The sequence below is a fragment of the Pongo pygmaeus genome, chromosome 16 (genome assembly GCF_028885625.2).
Source record: "Pongo pygmaeus isolate AG05252 chromosome 16, NHGRI_mPonPyg2-v2.0_pri, whole genome shotgun sequence".
NCBI classification, from domain to species: Eukaryota; Metazoa; Chordata; class Mammalia; order Primates; family Hominidae; genus Pongo; species Pongo pygmaeus.
The window spans coordinates 93,838,290-93,859,966 of record NC_072389.2 but is presented as its reverse complement, the minus strand read 5'-3'; the positions used below and the strand labels follow the sequence as shown (position 1 = coordinate 93,859,966).

At 48.5% G+C, this 21,677-nt stretch overlaps 1 protein-coding gene across 10 annotated transcripts in view; it reads left to right on the top strand.

Moving 5' to 3' along the window:
• Positions 1-21,677, top strand: part of NTRK3 (neurotrophic receptor tyrosine kinase 3) — a 388,853-nt gene that overhangs the window by 46,650 nt on the left and 320,526 nt on the right. The window contains exon 2 of one of the 10 annotated variants that reach the window (XM_054450813.2): positions 3,737-4,089. The exons of the other annotated variants lie outside the window; for them this stretch is intronic. Within the exon in view, the coding sequence (XP_054306788.1) occupies positions 3,905-4,089 (185 nt within the window). The 5' untranslated portion in view covers positions 3,737-3,904. The remainder of the gene's footprint in view (positions 1-3,736; positions 4,090-21,677) is intronic. 10 annotated transcript variants of the gene reach the window in all.

The following is a 21,677-nucleotide window of genomic DNA, read 5'->3' as shown; positions in this document are numbered from 1 at the left end:
CCTGTCAGTGCCCAGATCCATTCCCTGCCCTTCAAGGCCTGACCCCTGGAAACTACATCTCCCAGGACCCTTTGCCAACTGGCTGGGGGCTGGGTTTGGCCAATGGGAGGCATGGTTTGAGTCTGTGCTCAGGAACAGAGAGGGCAAGCTCCCTGCCTCACTCTCTGGGTAGTGGTCTTTGCATCTTTAGCAATGGCTGTGTTTCTTAGTATTTGCAGCTTCTGCTGGGCAGTCCCTGCTGTTCCTGGCTCCTGCCAGATGGCTCTGACCCTGGGCGTCACAGCACCACTTCCTCCTTTTATCCCTTCAGCCTGGGGTCTTTCTGTTGTTGCTCATCTCTAGGTTGCCTTGTGGCTCCCTGTTTGGCTTTTCAGCAACTCCAGGATGTCATCCGTTTCCCCATTAAATTTCCTCTCTCAAGTATAGGATGTGAATTCTGTTTTCCTGACTCGTCTCTGACTGATAGGGCATCCTGGCCACTCCCATGTGGTCTTCCAAATAGCACCAGCTGGTAACAGAACACACACTGGATTACCTCGTTCTTTGTGCGTACACCTTCCTTATCAACCCATGGCGGCAGTAGGCAGCTGCCTAGAATTTAGGACCCCAACAGCTGGCCAAACATCATCTCCCCATGACCAATAATGGGGAAGAACAGAGGTTTGGGGCAGCTGCTTCTCTTGTCTGTCTAGAAAACTCCTATGCATCCATTAAGGCCCATATATCACTACCTCTTGGTCACTGTCTTCTTTTTCCTCTCATTTCCTCTATCTTGGATCAGTTGTTCCTTCATCTGTATTCCCAAACCGGTTTACAGAACTTATGCCTAATAGTAGTTTTTCCATTATAATTACACATAGATTTATTTCCCTTATTAGTCTTCAAGTTCGCTGTGGGCAGTACCTGGTCCCACTCAACTCTGTATGTCCAATGCCTCGCTCAGGGCACGATCCTTGGCACATTGCAGGCAATGACATCGTTTTATTGAATTCATTATCCCTCTAACCTGATTGCACACTAGGATCTCCTAAGGAACCTTTAAAAAATACTCAGGCTCTACTGCAGACCAATGAAATTGCAATCTCTGAGGGTGGGCTCCAGGCATTGGCATTTTCGAAAGGTTCCCTAGGTGATTTTGATGTGCAGCCAGCACTGGGAACCATTGGTTTATTTGACTGCTTCAGCTTACCACTTGCTGTTTATTAATGAGTCCTGCCATCAAACCCAGCTCTTCCTGCAGTTTAATTCAACGTAGCAAATCACTGTGAGTGCCTACTCTGTGGCCAGGCGTTGCGCAGGCACCCTCTTGCTACTCAAAGTGTGTTCTATGGACTAGCAGCTTCAGCCATCCTGGGAGCTTGTTAAAAATGCAGAATCTCAGACCCCGCCTCATTCTGACCTATGAGTCAGAATTTGCATTTTAACAACTTGCCCAGGTGGTTTGCATGCACTTTATAGCCTGAGACACAATGACGTAGCATCATGCAAATGTCAAATTGCTTTCTCACTGTGAATCTTATTTCTTTTGTGTCCACTCTATTTTGATTCCCTTTAGAGAGGTATCATTTTATATCCCTTTCTCCAGCTAAAATGGAACATCCAAAGGGGGCGGAGACCAAGCAGGAGTCAGATGAGATGAAGGATCCCCTTGAGTGTGGGAGGGATGTGGGAGGGAAGAAATGGACTTTGAGAGATGGAAGCCTTCCTGGGCACACAGAGTGCCAGTGTTTGGGAGGCCTCGGGGATGGGCTGTTTGGAAGGGATGTCTCCTGTTTCTGACATTGCCACTTCCTTGGTTATGATCCAGGCATGCTGGAGGGATGTCGTGGCCATAATGGCTGGAGGACTGCAACAGATCCCATTGCAGGGAGTGGGGTGACATCGATGCAAACCGAGTAGCCTTACTTGCCTCATGCCTTTGGGATCCACACACCGTAGGAAGTTTCTGCAGGCTGGCCTCTCAGAATCCACAAGGTTACCTGTTGTTCAAGTTAAAATGGAATATGATGACTTGTGTCCACAGGAGCAGTGGCTTTTAAAGGCATCCAGGAAGGGGCTGAGAATCTTTGCACATCTGATTGCATCTCTGCCGTCTCCCAAGAGCTGAGCACATCTGGCCCTGGTCTGTTGAGGCTGTGTTTGAGGGTGATGCTGATGATAGCTCCAAGAAGCCAGGAGGGGCCTTGGCTTATCTGGGGAAAATAGCGTTATCTGGGGACCTGCTTCTTTTGCCTGCAGCAGAGGCCTCTGCCACGTACTGTCGCATGGTTGGTACTAAACCTTTGAGAGGACAAAGAAGAGGCAGGATGTCCTTCTCCAGAGAAGAAAGCTGTTGTTCCCCTAATACACTGCTTTGCCACCTGAGTCTCTGAGACTGGATGAGGCCACAGTGATAGCACATAACTTGCTTCACCAGGACAGCTATGTGTATTTCATCTTGAACTCTTCAGATAGATTTAACAGGAGCTTTTGGAGGAATTGGGATTGTGTTTGAGAAACGATGTAGTAAGGGTGTGTTTGGGCTGTGGGCAGGAAGTCAGAAGGTGTAGGGGGGAAAGAGTGACATCTGTGGGTAGCTCAGTTGTCCCGACTGCCTCAGCACTAAAGACAGTTCCACCACCCAGCTCATGGGACAACTATCCCCGCAGTGCCATCCTGGAGGCAGGTGCCTGGGGACTTGCTGGAGGGAGATAATATAATAGTCCCAGCAATCACCTTCTCCTGAAACCAGCCTGTTAGGATCAAGCAACCTGACAAATACCATTGAGCTCCTGGCCCGAGGGCTGGGGATGCAGCCAGGAATAAAGCAGGCCCTGATGGACCCACAATGTCGGGGCGGAGCTAGACGCTAAGCCAGTGACTCAGAGTTTGACTATGAATTCTCTGAAGGAGGAACACAAGGTTCTGGGTAATATAGACCTGCGGCGCTGACCAAGCCTGGGTCTGGGGGTCCCTGAGGAAGCACATTTCCCCTGAGACTTGAAGGAGTTGACCAGGGGCAATGGTGTGTCTGGGGACAGTCTCAGGGAGAAGCACGAGCGGACACTAACAAAGGCCCTGCGTGGGGCCGCCGATGCAGAGACAGATGGCTGTGGCTGCAGGGCTATGGCCGAGGTGGGAGCAGGGAAAGGAGCTGTGAGCCATGAAAGACCCGGCCCCGCCCGCCTGGCCACTGTAAGGAGTGTGGGCTTCTCCTCAGAACCAGGACCCCTTGAGGTTTCTGGAGAGGTTTTTTTTTTTTTTTTTTTTTTTTCTTTTTTGAGATGGAGTCTTGCTCTGTCGCCCAAGCCGGAGTGCAGTGGCGTAATCTCGGCTCACTGCAAGCTCCGCCTCCCGGGTCCGCGCCATTCTCCTGCCTCAGCCTCCTGAGTAGCTGGGACTACAGACGCCCGCCACCACACCCAGCTAATTTTTTGTATTTTTAGTAGAGACGGGGTTTCACCGTGTTAGCCAGGATGGTCTCGCTCTCCTGACGTCGTGATCCGCCCGCCTCGGCCTCCCAAAGTGCTGGGATTTCAGGCGTGAGCCACCACGCCCAGCCTGTTTTTTTTTTGTTTTTTGTTTTTGAGACAGAGTCTCGCTGTCGCCCAGGCTGGAGTGCAGTGGCGCGATCTCGGCTCACTGCAGGCTCCGCCCCCCGGGGTTCGCGCCATTCTCCTGCCTCAGCCTCCTGAGTAGCTGGGACTACAGGCGCCCGCCACCTCGCCCGGCTAATTTTTTTTTTTTGTATTTTTAGTAGAGACGGGGTTTCACCGTGTTAGCCAGGATGATCTCGATCTCCTGACCTCGTGATCCGCCCGCTTCGGCCTCCCAAAGTGCTGAGATTACAGGCGTGAGCCACCGCGCCCGGCCTCTGGAGAGTTTTAATAAGTGTCTTCCAAGGCATCTCTAGCTGCTGTGGGGAATGGATTGGAAAAGGCGGCTGAGCAGAGCCCGGAAGATGAGGTCGGCAGCTGTTGCAACTGGACCCCTCTTCATTAAGCTGTCCATTCACAAGGCACCCTCCAGGTCTGCAGGAGGGAGCATGAGGGATTCAGGGGGATACCCTTGTCCCCTGTACACACCTAGGGGCCGGTTCGACTACAGTAGGTAGGTCGGGGTTATGGGAGACTCTGGTCAGCCTGTGTGCATTCCCATCCCCAAAGTCCTTAGGAGCCTTCCCTTGTAGTCAGGCCCGCCATTTTATTTATTCAAGGCCTGGAGGAGTAGGGACCAAACCGGGGTGAGAGGGCTGACCCTGGAGTCACCGTTTTGGGGGCTTAGGATAGCCCTTGTTCAGAAGGGGGCTGTGTGCAGCTGGGTTACCTTTCAGTGCTCAGGAAATAGAGGGCTGTGGCTGGCTGGCTTCCTGTATCCCTAGGATGATATACCAGAGCTCATGTCTGTAGAAGCTGGTAGCCTCCTAGGAAGAGATCTGTGGCAGATCATGTAATAAATGTGATTTCACGTAAGCATCGCTGCCATGCTGGGCTCTTGGACCTCTGTGGGACCTTGGGGAGATGCTTGCAGGAGAGGCCTCAAAGGCCTGGCTGGTGAGATGGGAGGGTCTGAGAGCCTCCAGGCCCACATAGGCCAGTCTGGGCGGTGGACACATTCTGGCTTGCGGTTTCCCCATGCTCTCTTGAACCAGGGAAGTCTGTTATCCCTTCTGTTTCTCACCCCACACGGACACTAAGGCATCAAGGCTCCAGCTGAAATCCATTTTAAACCCTGAATCTAGATCCCTCGTCTTCCCACCATATACAGAACCACATGCTAAGCTTAGCAGCAGGGGGAGAAAATCACTTTTAATGAACGTCAGTGTCAGCCCTGGATTGTTTTCTTCTTTCTCTCCAATTTCTCAGCGCTCCTGAGAATGCTGATTTTCCTGGTAGGAAGGGCAGGGCTGATGCGGGATATTGCCCAGACTGTAACAAGAATCTCAGAAATGCATCATCTTTCCCATCATATTCCTTTCCTTTTCCCTCACCTCCTGTCAAAGTGGTTTGATCCAACTGAGTTTGATCCAATGGGAGAGGGGCTTGTACCTCACCACTCAGGTAGCCCTGCTCTGCTGAGAGGTGACACCTGATGAATGTGCCTGAGCCAGAGACTCTGCCCAGCAGGTGGCACGCCCCCAGTGAATATTTGTCCAGTGACTGTAGCCTCGCTTCCCTTCACCAGCAGCTCTGGATGTGTGGAATGAGAGTCTGTGGCCTGGGCGGGCTCCCATTCTCACACCTTTATGTAACTGATTAGTTCATCCAGAAAGAATTTTTAACACGTCCTAGGGTGCAGGCAGGGTGCAAAGGAAAGGGCCTTTCTGAGGGGAGAAAAGATACATCCACAAAAACTCTGATCCCAAAACAGACTGTGATAAGGCTTGAAGGAGACCCTGGCCAAGGATCAGGGCATCAAAGGAAGAGTTTGTAGAGTGAGCAGCATTAGAAATGGCTGATTGTAGGAGTAGAAGTGATCAAAATCTGGCTTCCCTACATTTCTATGATGTGTTATCGTTTATTGTGGTTTTTGTTATAGACAGTGACTTGTTGAATCATCTCAAGAACTCTGTGAAATAGGCAAGACTTTTTTAATTTTTCAAGTTAGAAGGTAATAGGGGAGAGAGTATGCCAGAAGGAGGAGAAATCCAAAGACTGGTGAGAGCAGGTGCTTGAAAGGCAATAGATTGTTGGGATTAAGAGCAACTGCTGCGGAATCCGATGGAGGAGAGTTTGTATCTGGACTTCACTTAAAAAATTACCTTTGCTTGACTAATACAGGAACAGAAAACCAAACACCACAAGTTCTCACTCATAAGTGGGAGTTGAACAATGAGAACACATGGACACAGGGAGAGGAACATCACACACCGGGGCCTGTTGGCAGGTGGGGAGAAAGGGGAGGGAGAGTGTTAGGACAAATACCTAATGCATGTGGGGCTTAAAACGTAGATGACGGGTTGATAGGTGCAGCAAACCACCATGGCATATGTATACCTGTGTAACAAACCTGCACATTCTGCACATGTATCCCAGAACTTAAAGTAAAATTTTAAAAAATTATCTTTTCTTTTTTTTAAAAAAATTATTTTTATTGAGACATAAGAGATGTACATATTTTGGGGTACATGTGATAATCTAATACATTTGTATCATGTGTAAAGATCAAATCAGGGTTATTGGGATAGCCATCACCTTAAATATTTATCTTTTCTTTATTCTAGGAACATTTGAATTACTTTCTTCTAGCTATTTGGAAATGTACAATAGATTAATGTTAACTATAGTCACCCTACTGATCTGTTGAACATTAGGTCTTATTTCTTCCATCTAACTGTATATCCGTACCCAATAATCAACCTCTTTTAGCTGTGTGAGGTTTGAGAAGGTCACTCAACCTCTTGGTGCCTTGGTGCCTTTCATTTACAAACAAGAATGATAAAACCTGCTCATTAGGGTGGTTATGGGATTGAAATGAGATTAGGGGGGTAAATGCAGAGTCTGACACGCAGTAAAAGCTCAAACAGTGCAACTCTTTATTCTTTTAAGTGGATTATTGGGGTCTGAGTCATGCAGTAGGAGACAGAGCTGAAAAGACATACATGGGTTCCCATGTGTAGCAGCTGGTAGACAAAAAGGTGTCTTAGTTTGGGAACCCCTAGAAGCAGACCCTGAGAGAAATATTCAAGGGCAAGTAATTTATTTGGGAAGTAATTTCAGGACCTCTAGGTAGGGGAATGGGGAACTGAGATGGGAAGCCAGGAAGAGTGTGTACCGGGCTAGCAATCACTGTGGGAAACTGGATCTGGGATATTTGTCCACCATCATTGCTAGGAGGGCTGCTCCTGGGGCATTAAGCCCTGCAGACACTTGGCCCGCCCCAGAGAAAGCTCTCAGGAAGAGAGAAGCAGGTACTGGCCACTGGGAGTCAGCTAGCATCAAAAAGTGGGAAGATCTGAGGGACATCAGTGGGACACACATAGTGTTTGCTTGGCAAGCTTTGCAGTGTGTCATCCAGCCCCTGCCCAACCAGATTCTCCTGCTAGCCAGTGGCATTTTACATCCTAGGGAATCAGCAATGCTAGTTTTCCTTCTTTACCTTCTGGTCTTTGGTCTTGTTAGTTCTAGGATCTCACGTTTGTGGGAAACAAGACTCGTGGGTCACACTCAGCCTTTGGACACACAGGTGTGGATGCTCTCCTTGGCAACATCCTTCTCTCCAGGACAGCACTCTATGCAGCTGCACAGGTCATGGTTTTGAGGAGATGGGCTTGAATGGAAACTTGCAGGCAGCCTCTGAGGAATCCTAGGACAGGGACAGGTCTGGGGCCCAACTGGCCACACCCTGAAGATGAACATGAATGGGTCACTTAGTCAAAAGGGCATCTGTATCTCTATAACTTCCCCAAATGACTGTCCGGAGCACGCAACTGAGCACGGGACAGCTTTTGGAAACACTGACTCACTTTTTGGGTTCTTTGAGGTTTCTGCTTTAGAGAATGGGGCATTCTGCCTGTTGCTGCCAACTATGACTTCACACTGCACAGAGCAGCTGGCTGGGAGAGGAGCCCTGTCTCCCAAATGTGGAGATGAATGATTGAAGGGAAAGGCCAGGAGAGAAAGTCAGTGAAGTGGGGGAGATGTCGAACGGAAGTGAAGTCGAAAGAGCCTGAGCAAGGCTGCTGAGATGCAGGCTGGTGGAGAAAAAAGCCCCTCGTGCCTCCCCACTTAGGATTGGATTAGCTAGGAGAAGACCTGGAAGGCAAGAAACGAAGACCAGGAGGAAGGCTCCTGCAGGTTTTTGGCCAGCAGTAGTCAGCTGGAGAATGGCTATTAACAGCTGTTTGGGGGTCCTAATCTGTGGAACCCTGACCTTCTTCAGAGGAAAATAGATCTTCACATTTAGGCCTTGATGTAGTCTTTTTTTTTTTTTTTAGGAATCCAGACCTGTTGGAAGGGCACCATCTATGACAAAGAAATGAGGGAGGAAATAGAAGAGAGAGTGACTTGGAACATCATTCAAATGTATTTTATAAAGCTGTTATCAGTAAGAAGAGCTCTGTATGCCTTATGCAAGCGTTTATTCCAGGGGTGTGAAAAGAACCCCTTATGAGCAGACCCAGTGGACAGGGGCTTCTTGGCAAACAGGCAGTTTCCATTAAGAAAAAGCCCAACATCATGGTGGCCTGGCCCTGTGATCTGAAGTATTCGGACCCCAAGACACCTGCAGGCAGGGCTAGCACCTCACAGGTTTAAGTACAGGGAACAGCAGAGACTCAACCTTCTCTGCTGGGAGGAATGGCCTTTGTGTCCAGATGGCGTGAATTGGGAGTGTTTTCCTCAGGGATCATTTGCACCTTAACCTCTCTGCACTCCTGTAGCATGTACGAGGTGTGCAGGAGGAGAGGGTTTGTTGTCACAGTTTCCTTGAGAGTCTGAGCTGCAGACTACTGTGAAGTTTATTACCATTATAGAATTCAGATGCAAGTCCTGTGCTGGCCTAGGTTTTGAATTCTTGAATTGCACGTGATATGGTGGCTTCACACACCCTTAGAACCGAGGGACAACACCCATTAGACCCATGGGTGGTAGGTGTCTGCACACTTGTAAATGCAGCTTTTAGCCATTTTGAATTTCCAATGGCATGCTGGTGAGGAAAAGGAAGAAAACTATCAATAGGTGGGCTCAGGTCAAAGGGAAACTAACCAGCTGCTGGGCTGGTCCCCAGAGTCTAGCCAGCACTCCCATTCCAACATATCATGGTGGGTAAGATATCAGGGCTTGAGTCTGATCGGGACTGGTCTGACTGGTCTGGCTGACCATGGCGCCTAATGTGGTGGATCTGGGAAGCACTCCTGTTGTTAACCAAAAATTAATAAGGCGGGGTAGACAGGGATCTACATGGTTTGAGATTGGTCCATTAGCCATTAGCAAGATGCTGATGAGAAAGTGTGAGCAGGACTTGAGTCCATCTGCCAGGAAAAGGAAAGATGATGGTGTGCTCGCTGCATTGTTAGAGCCTAGCTGAGCAGCTGGGATTTGGGCAGAGCTCCTGTCCCAGCTTTTCAGCATCTCATTGAAGTGGCAATCAGAGCCTGTGATAGAGACCCTGTCATATTGCTAAGGCGCTTCCAGTAGGGTTGGAGGGAGGGCTGCAGCTTGGTGGTTGTATTAGTCTGTTCTCCCACTGCTATAAAGAACTGCCTGAGACCAGGTAATTTATAAAGGAAAGAGGTTTAATTGCCTCACAGTTCCACATGGCTGGGGAGGCTTCAGGAAAGTCATGGCAGGAGGGGAAGCAAAAACATCCTTCTTCATATGGTGGCAGGAAGGAGAAGTGCTGAGCAAAGAGGGAAGAACCCCTTTTAAAACCATCAGATCTTGTGAGAACTCACCCATTATCACGAGAACAGCATGGAGGTAACTGCCCCATGATTCAGTTACCTCCCACAGGGTCCCTTCCATGACACGTGGGGATTATGGGAACTACAACTCAAGAAGAGATTTGGGTGGGGGCATAGCCAAACCATATCAGTGGTGCAGGAGGGGAAATCTCTCCAGGAACACCAGATGCCAGGCAGAGGGAGCTGGCACGTAGTAGATGCTTATAAATAAATGAAGTGGAGTTCCAGGCCATACCTGCTGTCGGGATTAGGCCTGGATAAATCAGCCTGACCTAGGCTTGGGAGAAGTTGAACCCACTGAGTAAAGATGCTCTAGGTTGGCGGCCAGTCTGGGCAGGTGGGGACTGATGAGTGGCTTCTGGCCATTGAGTCCTTCTTCGTGGTGAATGCAGGGGGACATGAGTGAGCTCTGTAGCCAGAGGCTCAGAGCCTGGGCTCAATCATGCTGCCAATTTATTCACGGTCACCCACTATCCGGACAGCCGTGGGCTGTGCTTCTTCCTTGTGCATAGTGTGAGAAGAGAGCTGATTGGGGTTGGACCTGAGAATCCTGGTGTGTTGTGGCTCTGACTCCCCTCTCCCACCTGTAGGTTTTTCCTTCTCTTTACTCACTGGGCACCAGCACCACTTCCTTTCTTGGAAGTGGTGGCCCAGGCTGTCCCACTGAACTCCATTTCAGGAGCCAGCTGTGAGGTTCTACATTCCCAAGCCCCTGGGATCTTTGAGTAAACTCTGCTGCTACTGGCCTAGAGAGGAGGAATGCTTGCAGGGGTGAGGGCCAAAGACTGGGTCTCCCCAGACTCTTTCCCCAGGTGCTGGAGTTGAGGGCACAGACACCACTTTGACCTTGAGGTTTCCACTTTGTGCAGTGCAGAAGGTCAGTCCCAGGAGATGTGCTCCACCAGGCTCCCTAGAAGAGGGGCAGTTAGAGTCTTTGTTGCATTCCCCTGTCCTGCCCCACCATGGGACTCCTGGGATGGTGCCTCGGGCCTCCCTTCACTAATTTGGACAATTCCTTTCAGGATATTAAATGCTCTTGCCCAAGGGTGAAGCTGACAGCTCTGGGAAGGAGAACTGCTGCATCCATGCAACATTTACTAGGGCTTTTTAGGAGCCAGGAGCCCCATTTGGCACCAGGGATGCAGAGATAAAAGACATAGTCCCTGCCCCAAGGATCATGGAGTCTTGTGGAGGAGATAGGCTTGTCAAAGAGTACAGGACGACGTGATGAGTGTCCTGGGAGAGGTGCAGGCTCTGTTTGGAGTGGACTCTCACCAGCTCACATCAGTTAAAGCCTGGAATTTGTGAAAGTAGTGAACTACTTCCATAGTAAAGGGTAAATATTTGCTCCCTGAGCCCCCCAAGTGATGATGCCCAATATTCCAGTCTACCAGCCATTCCAGCCTGATACCTCCTTCTCCCCACCCCACCCTGTCCCTGGATCCAGGAACTAATGGTCAGTGCCTGGCTTAGGATGTGATGTCCATTTGGTCCTGAGTTTGTGTTCTATGAAGTGTTACTTGTCTCAAATATCAGCCCTAGTTCCATGATGGACAGCACAGCAGAAAAGTTTGTGACTGAGAAATAGGGGGCCAAGGAAGGCTCTCCAAAGGTGAGGACATCCTGGCTGAGTTGTGCAGGATGAGACTCTGAGGAGTGTGTGTCAGTCAGCATCTCTCCTCAGCTCTCTGTTTTGTGCCTCTTGGGTCCTTGGCATTGGACCTCAGCCCTGTCCCAGGCTACTTAGACAGCTCTTTCCCACTGCAGGTTGGAGCCCACCTGGTCCCAGCTTCAAGGAGAAGCTTCTGGGAATTCCTGCAAGGTCTGAACGCTCACTGAGCGCAGAACCGAGCATGGGGCACGAGGAGGGTGAACAAAATAAATAGAATGCAGCAGACTTTGTTGTCAAGGAATTTATGCTCTCACAAGGGAAGCCAGGCAGATAATGCCTAGACACACAGGTGACAGGATTACATACATACATCAGCAACCACCTAGAAAAATTTCCCAGTAATTAGAGGGTGAGGCTGGGATCACTGAGTGACTGTGACTGGGTGGCGATGGTTTGTTAAAAGCTTAGTGGACAGGAAGATGTGGCACATCGGAACCCCAGGAGGACACATTCAGCTCCACCGACATTCTGAGTACCCAGAGGTGGGCAAGGAGAGGCACCATGGCTCAGAGGATACTGGAGGGAACCATATCTGGGCAGCCAGGGCTTTGTTTGGCTGACTTGTAAAGTGCAGGCTGGGTTACGAGAGGAGGAGGAAGCAGTGGGTAAGGATGGGAAGGGGGTGGCTGGGAAGAGTCTCTCACACTACACGTCTGTCACAGCCTCAGCCACTGAAGCTACAAGTAGGGTTACCCTCCCTGCCATGGTGGCCCCAGATCCTGACCTCAATTCCTGCACAACCCAAGGATTGCTTTTCTTTTTGAAGAGGAAAATAAACATTCTTTGAGCCCTAGCATATTTCAGGGAATGTGCTAGGGCTTTTTACGAACACTATTTTAGTTCATTGTTATGATGCCTCCATGGGTTCAGCATCATTATCTCTATTTTACAGATGAGGAAACTGAGGCCATGGGAGATCACCTAGCTTGTCAGTGACAGACTGGAAAGTGAAGCCCAGTGCTGACCGCAAAGCTGTTATTTTTTTTCATTATACCAAACTGCTTCCAAAAATAGTACAGGGAAGAACCAGAGGGGAGAAGGCATGATGATGCCTGGCAGGTGGATTTCTCTGTGGAAGTAAGCACACCTCCCTGGAGTAGCTTGATGTTTTATTTTCTTTGAGAAAAAGATGAGGACACATGGGGACAAGAAGAATGAGAGTCACAAAAGCCATTTACACAGGTCCCATTAGCAATCCCCTTGCCTCTCAGCTTCCAACTGGATTCAAGCCTCAGGAAAGTATCTCAGTAGTGCAATGGTTTGGACACAGGAAACAGAAAAAGTTGCTTCTGTCCTCAAAGGGTCTGTAGCTCTGTTTATAGTCCCTTCTCCTCAGTTTCAGATTTCCTGCAGGCTTAAGGCTTCCTAATAGAAGTTTGGTTTGGTGTGAGGTGTTTGATAGCCATTGGGATGTCTTGGGCCTGTAGGGGACATGATCGATATCACCTTTGTAAAAAATGGAGCCTAGAACAAGTTAGCACTCAAAGACTGAAAGCTGAAAGGGTTGCTAAGAGGTCCTCGTATCCTTCTGGGCATGAGGCTGTCTAAGATAGAAGCTGTAGAAATAAAAAGACTAGGGAAGTTACTCACAATATCAGGAAGGAGGGACTGATGGGACTTGAATCTGAGGAAGAAAAGACCTCACAGAGCCTTTTGAGTAGATGTGGTCAATGCATGCATGGTACTTTCCTGGTCCTTCCATGTACTGTGCCCAGGGCAGACATCACTAATCAATCACAGACGTTTTTTTTGTTTTTTTTTTTTTTTTTTTTTTTTTTGTCCTGCTCAACCATAGACCTCTTCTAATCAGAGCACTCTGTGTTAGCTCTTGCCAACCCACTGGTATTGTACATAAGTTAAAATTGACTGACCATCTCTGCTGCCGTGTTTCAAGTCAGGAGCACTCAGTGAAGGTAGTTTGGGAAAGTTCAGGTGGGAAGAGTGAGCCGTTCTGTCCATATTTGTTCTTTAGAGTCCAGGGGAATGCATATTGTGATAACAAGAACTTCAGGACAGGGGGAGAGGTTAGGCATCAAGGGTAGAGCTGTAGAACTGGAATCAATCTCTAATTAGGCAGTAATTGAAATCATGTGAATGGAGAGATGCCTTCCCAGAGGGTGAGTATATGAGGAAAAGAACAGACGGTTTATTGCTGGAGGAAAGGAGTTGGGTGGCAATGATGAAGCAAGGGAGGGAGAAGCGAACAAGAGAGAAACCTGCATTTCCTTCACTTGGGTGAGGAAGGCTACCACTCCAGCTCCTTAAATGGAGCCCTCTGGAACCTTCAGAAATTCCAGAGCTGGTTTCCTTACAGATAACAAGGGTGAATATCATTTCCTCCCTTTCAGGCCCCAGATGTAAGTAGGTGTTCCTCTCAGTGCTCAGGTCTTACAGGAGCTGGCCCTGGGGCCTGCCTCCCTCCTGCAGCCCCTGCTCCACATTCTTCTGCAGCCCCCATCCCAGCCCACCCTTCTTTCTTCATGCTGTGATTTCTGTCTTCTTCTCTGTGGCTCGGTCGCGTCCCGGCTTGCTGTGCACAAAAGAGAGGGCCAGGCACCACAGATGTGATCTTGTCTTTCTGATGCTTACCTTGACTGGTCACACTGACACCCGCAGGTTCCGGGATAATTATTCCTGCAAAGTCAAGGACTCCCTTTCCTCCTAGTGACCTGAACTTACCCTCTAACAATGAAAATGCCCCAAGCTTTGGAGCGACTTTTCTGCATTAACTCTGAGGCAGAGTTGCAGTGAGAAAATCTACCCTTTTAATAGGCGAAAATATTGCCCTCATAAGTCTTTATGCAATGCACTTGAGCTTAATGCTCACTTACCAATTCGCCTTTATAACTTCCATATTGAGTGAATTAAGTCCTCCATGCGGGTAGTTATTAAAGAAGTGATAAGTGCTTTATAATTCAGTAAAGGGTGGACTGGCCATTTCATATTTTCCTAAGGAAATTGGCCACCCGAAGGGCAGCATTCTCAGAACCCCTGGGGCCAGCTGATTTTAGGCACAGAGCTTGCACTATTGGATTACCTTCAAGCCAGCTGCTCAGGCCTGGACCAAACTCCTTCTCGCTCAGGCTTTTTCCCCAAAGACCCGTTGGGGAGTAAGGGTCAAAATCAATGTCTGTCTCCCTGCCTGAGGCTGTTTTTACTCTTGATCAAGGGCCTCCATTTTCTCCCCTGGTTCAAAGCTAAGATGTCTAGTAAGGATCAGAGGTTTTATAATCAACATGATTTGATTCTCATCTGTAGACAGGAGTAGACTTTCTCCAAGGGGCTACAAGTGTTCCAACCCTCTGACCCCAATCCTATGGGCACAGCTTGCTCCTTTATACTTTAGACTCTTCAAGTGGTTGGAAAAAGTGCTGTCCCCATCAAGACCTTGGTAACCACAGATTTTTCATGACTTGTTGAGAGGTCACAGGGTTCTGAGGAGGGACAGTCATTTATTAATTTGTTTATTTAAAATTTCTACTATGTACCAGGAACTTGGATGAGGGTTGCAGATACAATAGTGAATAAGACAGATTGCCTGCCTTCAGGGAGCCTGCATTGCATTAGGAGAGAGACACAATAAACAAGTGAACACATAGGTGACATAATCAGAGGTTTTGGTAAGTGATAATAAAGGAGTTATCTAGAGCATCATTTCTCACCCTTAGCGTAGTGATATTTTGGAATGGATAATTCTCTGTTGGGGGTGGGGGCTGTCTTGTGCATTGCAGGAGATTAATAACATCTCTGGCCTCACCCCGCTAGACACCAGTGGCACCACCCCAATAGTGACAATCAAAACTGATGTCTTCAGACAATCCAAGCCTGGGGGGCACAATCCGCCCCTGACTTGAGCATGAGCACTATTGATCTAGAGGAAGGTTCAGAGAATGACCCTAGGTAGGTTGGTCAGGGAAGGCTTCTCTGAAGAAGTGACATTTCAAAAGAATCCTGAAGCTGGTGTCTTGGACAAGGGAAAAATAAATGCGAAGGTCCTGAGAGGAGACCAGTGAGGCTGAAGTCAAGTGAATAAAGAGAGAGGGAGGTTTCAGCTGAGGAGGGAATGGCATACGTTACATGAGGAAGGATCCTGCTGGTCATGGTGGAGTCTGAATTTTCCCCCAAGTCCAAGTGCAGGAGAAGCCACTAGATGTTTTTTGTTTGTTCTGGTGGAGGGCATGATTAAATTTATATTCCAACTAATTCATCGGGGTTTCTGTGTGGAGGACAGATTTTAATTGGGCTGCAGTGGAAACAGTAGTCATGTTTTGGAGGCAGGGGTCTTTGTGAAAGGTGATGGTGGCCTGGACCCAGGTGATAATAGTGGATGTGGCAAGAAGTAGATAGAGTTGAAGGGTAGAATCAATGACGGTTTGGCTGGGACAACTCCATGATACCAGTGTCATTTATTGATGTGGAGACAGCTCACTGGGAGGAAAGCAGGGGCTGGTATTGGATCTGCTAAGATGTCAGCTAAACATCTGGAGCTCAGGGAAAGTTCTGCTAGAGAGGCACATTTGAGTCCTATCAGCACAAGGATGGCGCTCAGAGCAGAGCACTTGGGGGAGATCACCTTGGCTGATGAGAGAGGAAGTGAATAGACGAGCCCCAGGCTCCCTGGGAGACTCCAACATTTAAGGATCAGGCAAAGAATACAACATCAGCAAAGGAGCCTAAGAAAATATCCAGAGAGTAGAAAGAAACCCAGGAGAGAGTGCAGTCAAGGAAGCCAGAGAGGAAAGAATGTTTCAAGGGAGAAAGAGTGGTTAACAGGGTAAAATGCTACCCAGAGATTGAATAATGGGTGACAGAGAAGAGTTGATTGGATGTGCAAACATAAAAATCACTGGTGACCTTGACAGTGTAGTTTCAGTAGAGTGATGGGACCGAAGACAAACTAGGATGGAGAATCAAAGGGAGGCGAGGAAGAAGGTCCTGCAGGTGTAGACGATTCTTTTAAACCATCTGCCATAAAGAGGTGTAGACACATGAGTTGGTAGCTGGAGGAGGACATGGAGTCAAGGAGGTTTTCTTCCTTTTTGTAGATGGGCTTTCCTAGAATATGTTTGTATGTGGATGGAAAAATATAGCAGGGAGAGAGTTGAGGGTAGAGAAGAGGAAGAGAAAAAATGAATGTGTTCCTGAGAAGGTGGGAAAGGTTGAGGCCAGATAGAAAGTCCACATGGGAAGCTGATAGCTAAGTGGTTAAGGTCTGACATTGATCCCTTTGGGGATTCATTCATTTATTTGCTTAGTGGTCACTATTTGCACAACACTGGAACCACAGCCTCCTGGCCTTGCCCTTAGAAAACTCAAGCTTTGGTGAAGGCCATAGTCATGTAGGGACAGGAAAGGTGGAAAAGATGTGCCCGGGTGCCAAGGGCATTTCTGCTTCCTCCTTGTTTGGTGTGGGGAGCCCTCCTACTTCCCCACTGCTGACCCTGACAGTGGACATCAAGCTGAGACCTGGGCCTGGGAGGGAGCTCTGGATATGGGGCCCTTGAGACCTCTGAGATCACCTTCCCCTTGCTGCTGTGCCCTGCAGTTATGCCCTCAGCATGCCTGTCCCTGGGTGGGATGTTCAGTGGTGTGCTCGGGGCCACAACTCTCCCCAGAGATCAAGTTCAGGGTGCCTGTAGGGTCAGACCAGGGCTCTGGGCTGCTCGGGGGCCAGGGTGAGGGCCGTGCAGGTGCTGAGTGTGGAGATCCTCTGGCAGTGAGGTGGGGCAGCTGGGTGGCTACATAGTATTGCCCTGGATGGCTTTCCAGGTGTATACTTACTCAGGGGTAGTGCCCCAATTTAAGATTCTGGGGGTGAGTAAATGGTGAGTAAGACAGATATGATCTCTGTTCTCATGCATTATGGTTCTAATGTAGAGACACTGATGACAAACACATAATCAAATAATCTAATAAGACAATTACAGATGGTTATTAAGGGCTGTGAAGGACATAAACAGGAGTTTCTGCCAGAGAGCAACTGGAGGGGAAATGCAGGGGCTGCTAACACAGTGGGGTCAGGGCAGGCTTCTCTGAGAAGGTGATTTTTGAGTGGAGATCTGAGGGATTGAAAGAAGCCAGGGATGAGTGTTTCATGTAGGAGGTCTGGTTGGGAATAAGTTTCGCGTATTTAAAGACCAGAGGCAGGACAGTGTGACTGGAGCCCACAAAACAAGGGGAGTGTGTTCAGAGAAGGAGCCCTAGAGGCATCTGGTGGCCAGCTTGTGCAGGACCTTGAGGGTGGCTTCCCAGTGATGTCTGGACATCATTGGATTTTATTGTCATCGCCAAAGGAAGCCATTGGAGGGTTTTAGGCAGGAGAGAGTGGTTGCAATAACGTAGATTGCTGGAGAACAGGGAAAGCAGGGAGGCCAGGTAGGAGGGGATGCTTGTTCTCCAGGTTAGAATAGGTGGTGGTTACCGGGAGCATTGATGTGTAGGCAAGCTGGGGTTGCCATCCTGTGCCAGCCCAGGCAGCAGCAGTAAAAATAGAAGCAGATAGTTTGGGGAGGGGTAGGATAGGAGGCCACAGGCTGGGGTTCAGCCACAACCGCTTGGACTCCCCAGTGAACTGGCTGGCTCCCAGATGAAATCTCGCTCCTGGGAGTTAGCCCTTTTCTTAGTGGGGTAGCAGTGAAGATGTGCCCTTGATCTTTTCCTGTTAGGAGACACAGCATCTCTGCACCTGCAGAACACAGGTGTGTGCACAAATGTTCTTCGTTCCTGGCACAACACTTTGGAATTGATCAGGAAGCCAGCACAGATGCTGTTGTCTTCCATCTGTTCGCTGCACGATCTGAATGTTCCTTTCTGTGGTCCCAGGGGTGGCCCCAGATGTGGGGCTGGTTCACCGTGGTCCCTGGCGCACAGCTGCTTGTAGGCTTGTGTGCTAACGTGCTGGCATGCTGGGGTCACCGGCACAAGCCGCCCCAACCCCTGGCTGCCTGGGGCTCTCAGGTCTGGCTCCCCAGGCATCTAGCACACTGTGCCCCACAACAGCTGTCAAGGGAGGGAGAGCCGGGTGACTTGGCTAGCGTGATCTGATGCAGCTCCTCCCCAGCCCCCTTGATGCCTTAGCACCATGGAGCTGTTGCTCCAGACGGTTTGTTTATGATGCTAAACATATCAGATAATTGAAAGCTAATGCTGCTGTCTGGATCACTAGACATAATACGCCTGGATAACAAATCAATTTCCTCATTGCCCTACAAGGCTTCGGAGTCAAAAGCGCGGCACATTGTGCGTGTGTGTGCACACGTGCATTCATGCATGTGTGTGCTCCAATGCCGACTTGTTAGGAAATGGAATTCCAGACTAGCTTCTGCAGGCACTAACTGGAGAGAAGGGACACCTGTATGCAATCTTGTTGTTTTTGAAGCTTTTGAATTTTGTGTTGGAGGAGTAGAGTACTCACATATAAAAAACATCCGGAGGCCTAGGCAGGCTGATTGCTTGAGGCCAGGATTTCACAACCAGCCTGGCCAACATGGTATAACCCTGTCTCTACTAAAAATACAAAAATCAGCCAGGCATGGTGACACATGCCTATAGTCCCAGCTACTCAGTAGGCTGAGGCACGAGAATTGCTTGAACCTGGGAGGCAGAGTTTGCAGTGAGCTGAGATCACTGCACTCCAGCCTGGGTGACAGTGAGGCTCTGTGTCAAGACACACACACACACATACACGGGAAACATCAGCTTCAGCTGCCTCCTGCCAGTATTCTGAACATAATGTTAGTGTTGTACACTTAGGTACCGCCATGTAAATGTGAATTGTGACTGCACTTCCAGGGAAGCTTCACTTAACTGGCAACTTCAGTTATCCAAAAGGGGGAGCAAAACAAAATCATATGAAAACAAGGGCAAATATCTGCCTATCTGTATTCATGTGCATGTATGTGTGTGTGAATGTTTTCATATTCCCTTAGATCCTATTTACGCTTACTTAACATGCATTTCTAACAATACAAATGGAATTAGCTGTTTATTCCACTAGTGCCATGCATCCACGCTGAATTGAGGACTTAGGCATTACCTTCTCTAACCTTCACCACAACTAGTTTTGCTATGGAAAAACTGACGGCTGGAGAAGCTCTAGTAACTGGCCTGAGGGCATCTGGCTTCCAGTGCTAGTGTGCCATCTCCAGGTCAGCCTAACTCCAGGTGCCAGCTCTTACCTATTGGGCTCCAAGAGGCTGCAGAGGAGACTGGGCACAGCACATTTGGGAGGGAGGAGGGGCCCTGGGGATAGCTTAAGAGGTGATGGCCTGCAGCCTAGTATCAAAGAAAGAGCCAGAAAATAGTTAAAATGGATGCGATAACCATTGGAATAGGAAATCATATCAGGGTAGGGCCATTTGTAGTAGGGCTACAAATTCTGCATCCTTCAAGAGCTTCTGAGGGTTTTGCTGTGCTGCTACAGCCTGGCAGACTCATTAGGCTGGTCGTATTGATGTAAGGTCATCAAGAAAATGTAAATCATGATCTGTCTACTCTGCTTAAAAAGGCAAGGATGTGTCTAATGCATTTTAGGTGGAAAAAAGAAACATCCAGCAAGGAAGTTGAAAATGCAAAGGGTTTTGCATTTAAATTTAGTTGTCTGGAAAATTTGGTTATGAAGAAGAGCTCATTAATAGCAGTGAGAAGTCACAGTGAAGATAACAGCAATCTGACAGCAAGAGAGGAGCGGGAAAAGCTTAGAAAAATGAGGCAGTACTGGGCCTGCTACCTGTCGAGAAAGGAAGGATGTTCCTAAGTCCCACCAACCGTGCTTCTGTCTCGCCAAGTGCCCAGGGAAGTTCTGCCAGGTAAAGGGTGCCTTGTCCCTGTTGTGCACTTCCTCAATCACCTTAGTCCTCTGGGGTTAGATGGTGGTGGGCATCTTTGTGTTCTACAATTTTCTGCATAGGAGAGGAGTAAACATGAAACATTAAATATTGAAAGTAGAAACAACTCTTAAACATATCCACATGACGTATTTTTAATTAAAATATGGACCACACATTCTGTACCATCCAATTTTGGAATGCTTGGAGATTGCCAATTCATTTTCATATTGGCCCAAGCAAAACAGAAGGAAGAAGAGAAAACTGGGGTACAAAAGTACAGTCTGGTTGGGAACGATGGCTCATGCCTGTAATCCCAGCACTTTGGGAGGCCAAGGCAGGTGGATCACCTGAGGTAAGGAGTTTGAGACCAGCCTGGCCAACATGGTGAAACCCCATCTCTACTAAAAATACAAAATTAGCTGGGTGTGGTGGCACATGCTTGTAATCCCAGCTACTTGGGAGGCTAAGGCAGGAGAATTGCTTGAACCTAGGAGGCAGAGATTGCAGTGAGCCAAGATTGCACCATTGCACTCCAGCCTGGGCAGCAAGAGTGAAATTCCCATCTCCAAAAAAACAAAAACAAAAACAAAAACAAAAACAAAAAATGGAATTACAATCTAATTTATTCTAGCACAAAAGATGTTTGTACTCCCCATGAATGTATCAATTAATATTTAATTTATGCCATGTCCCATTATAAAAATGGCTATGAAGCAGCTATTTGTGGTCCTGGGTCTCTGGGACCTGGTGGTGTTGCTGTCGTGGGTCACTAAGAGTGGCTATGTTTCAGATTGATTTTCTAGGATTGCCGAAGAGACTCTGCATGGCCATTCCATGACTCCATTTCCCTTCTAAGCCCACCTGGCAGCATCATGAGATCTTGATCCCAGGGGTCTACCTTGACCTCACTGAGGTTTTTGAGTTCCTGCCCTAAGCCCGACTCTGACTCTGGAGGTCAATGTCATCATGTATTATGCCCTACTGTCTCCCTCCCTCTGGAAAAGTGGTGCCCACCAGCTCTTGGCAGAGTAGTGGCTCTGTGGAATGGAAGGGCAGTGGTGAGAGGGTAGGAGCAGGGCATTGAGCTGATTTTCTGAATGGAGCATTTCACATTTCTATGGAATGAAGAGGCATGAGAAATCCAGGAGAGGAACCTTCAGTGGAGAGAAAAGGCTCTTGGCCAGTGGGTTCCAGCCAGAGATGGTGAGAAGAGACCACTGTTGCTTCTGGAATGTGTAGCCTGGCTTGGGCCATGGTCCAGCAGGCCAACACACCCCTCATTTCCTCTCAAGAAATGCCTGTGACTTGAGAGGGTCCTGGGAGCTGTGGCTTGCCCATTTTTTTTCTCTTACCTGGACTCAGTGACCTAGAGGCAGACTTTTTTGTATTGGCCTGAAGCCTGGTAGTGTTTGCTGCAAAGCAGTCATTTTCAAAATTGATGTTGTTTTAAGCCGTGAGACTCTTGCTTTAATAGCCCTCTTAGGCAGAAGCTTTATATAATAAAGCAGGATTTCTCAATCCTGGTGCTGTGGACATTTGGGGCTGATGATTCTTAGCGGTGGGGGCTGTCCTGTGCATTGTAGGATGTTTAGCAGCATCTCTAATCTCTACCCACTGTAAGCCATGGTTACTCTCTTTCCCCAGCTGTGACAATCAAAAATGTGTCCAGATATTGTCAAATGTCTGCTGGGGGGCAAAATCGCCTCCTTTTGAGAACCAATGTATTACGAGACTAAAGTGGAGGTAGTTTATTTAAATAGGAGTGGGCACCTGATGTGCCACCACTTTGCCCACT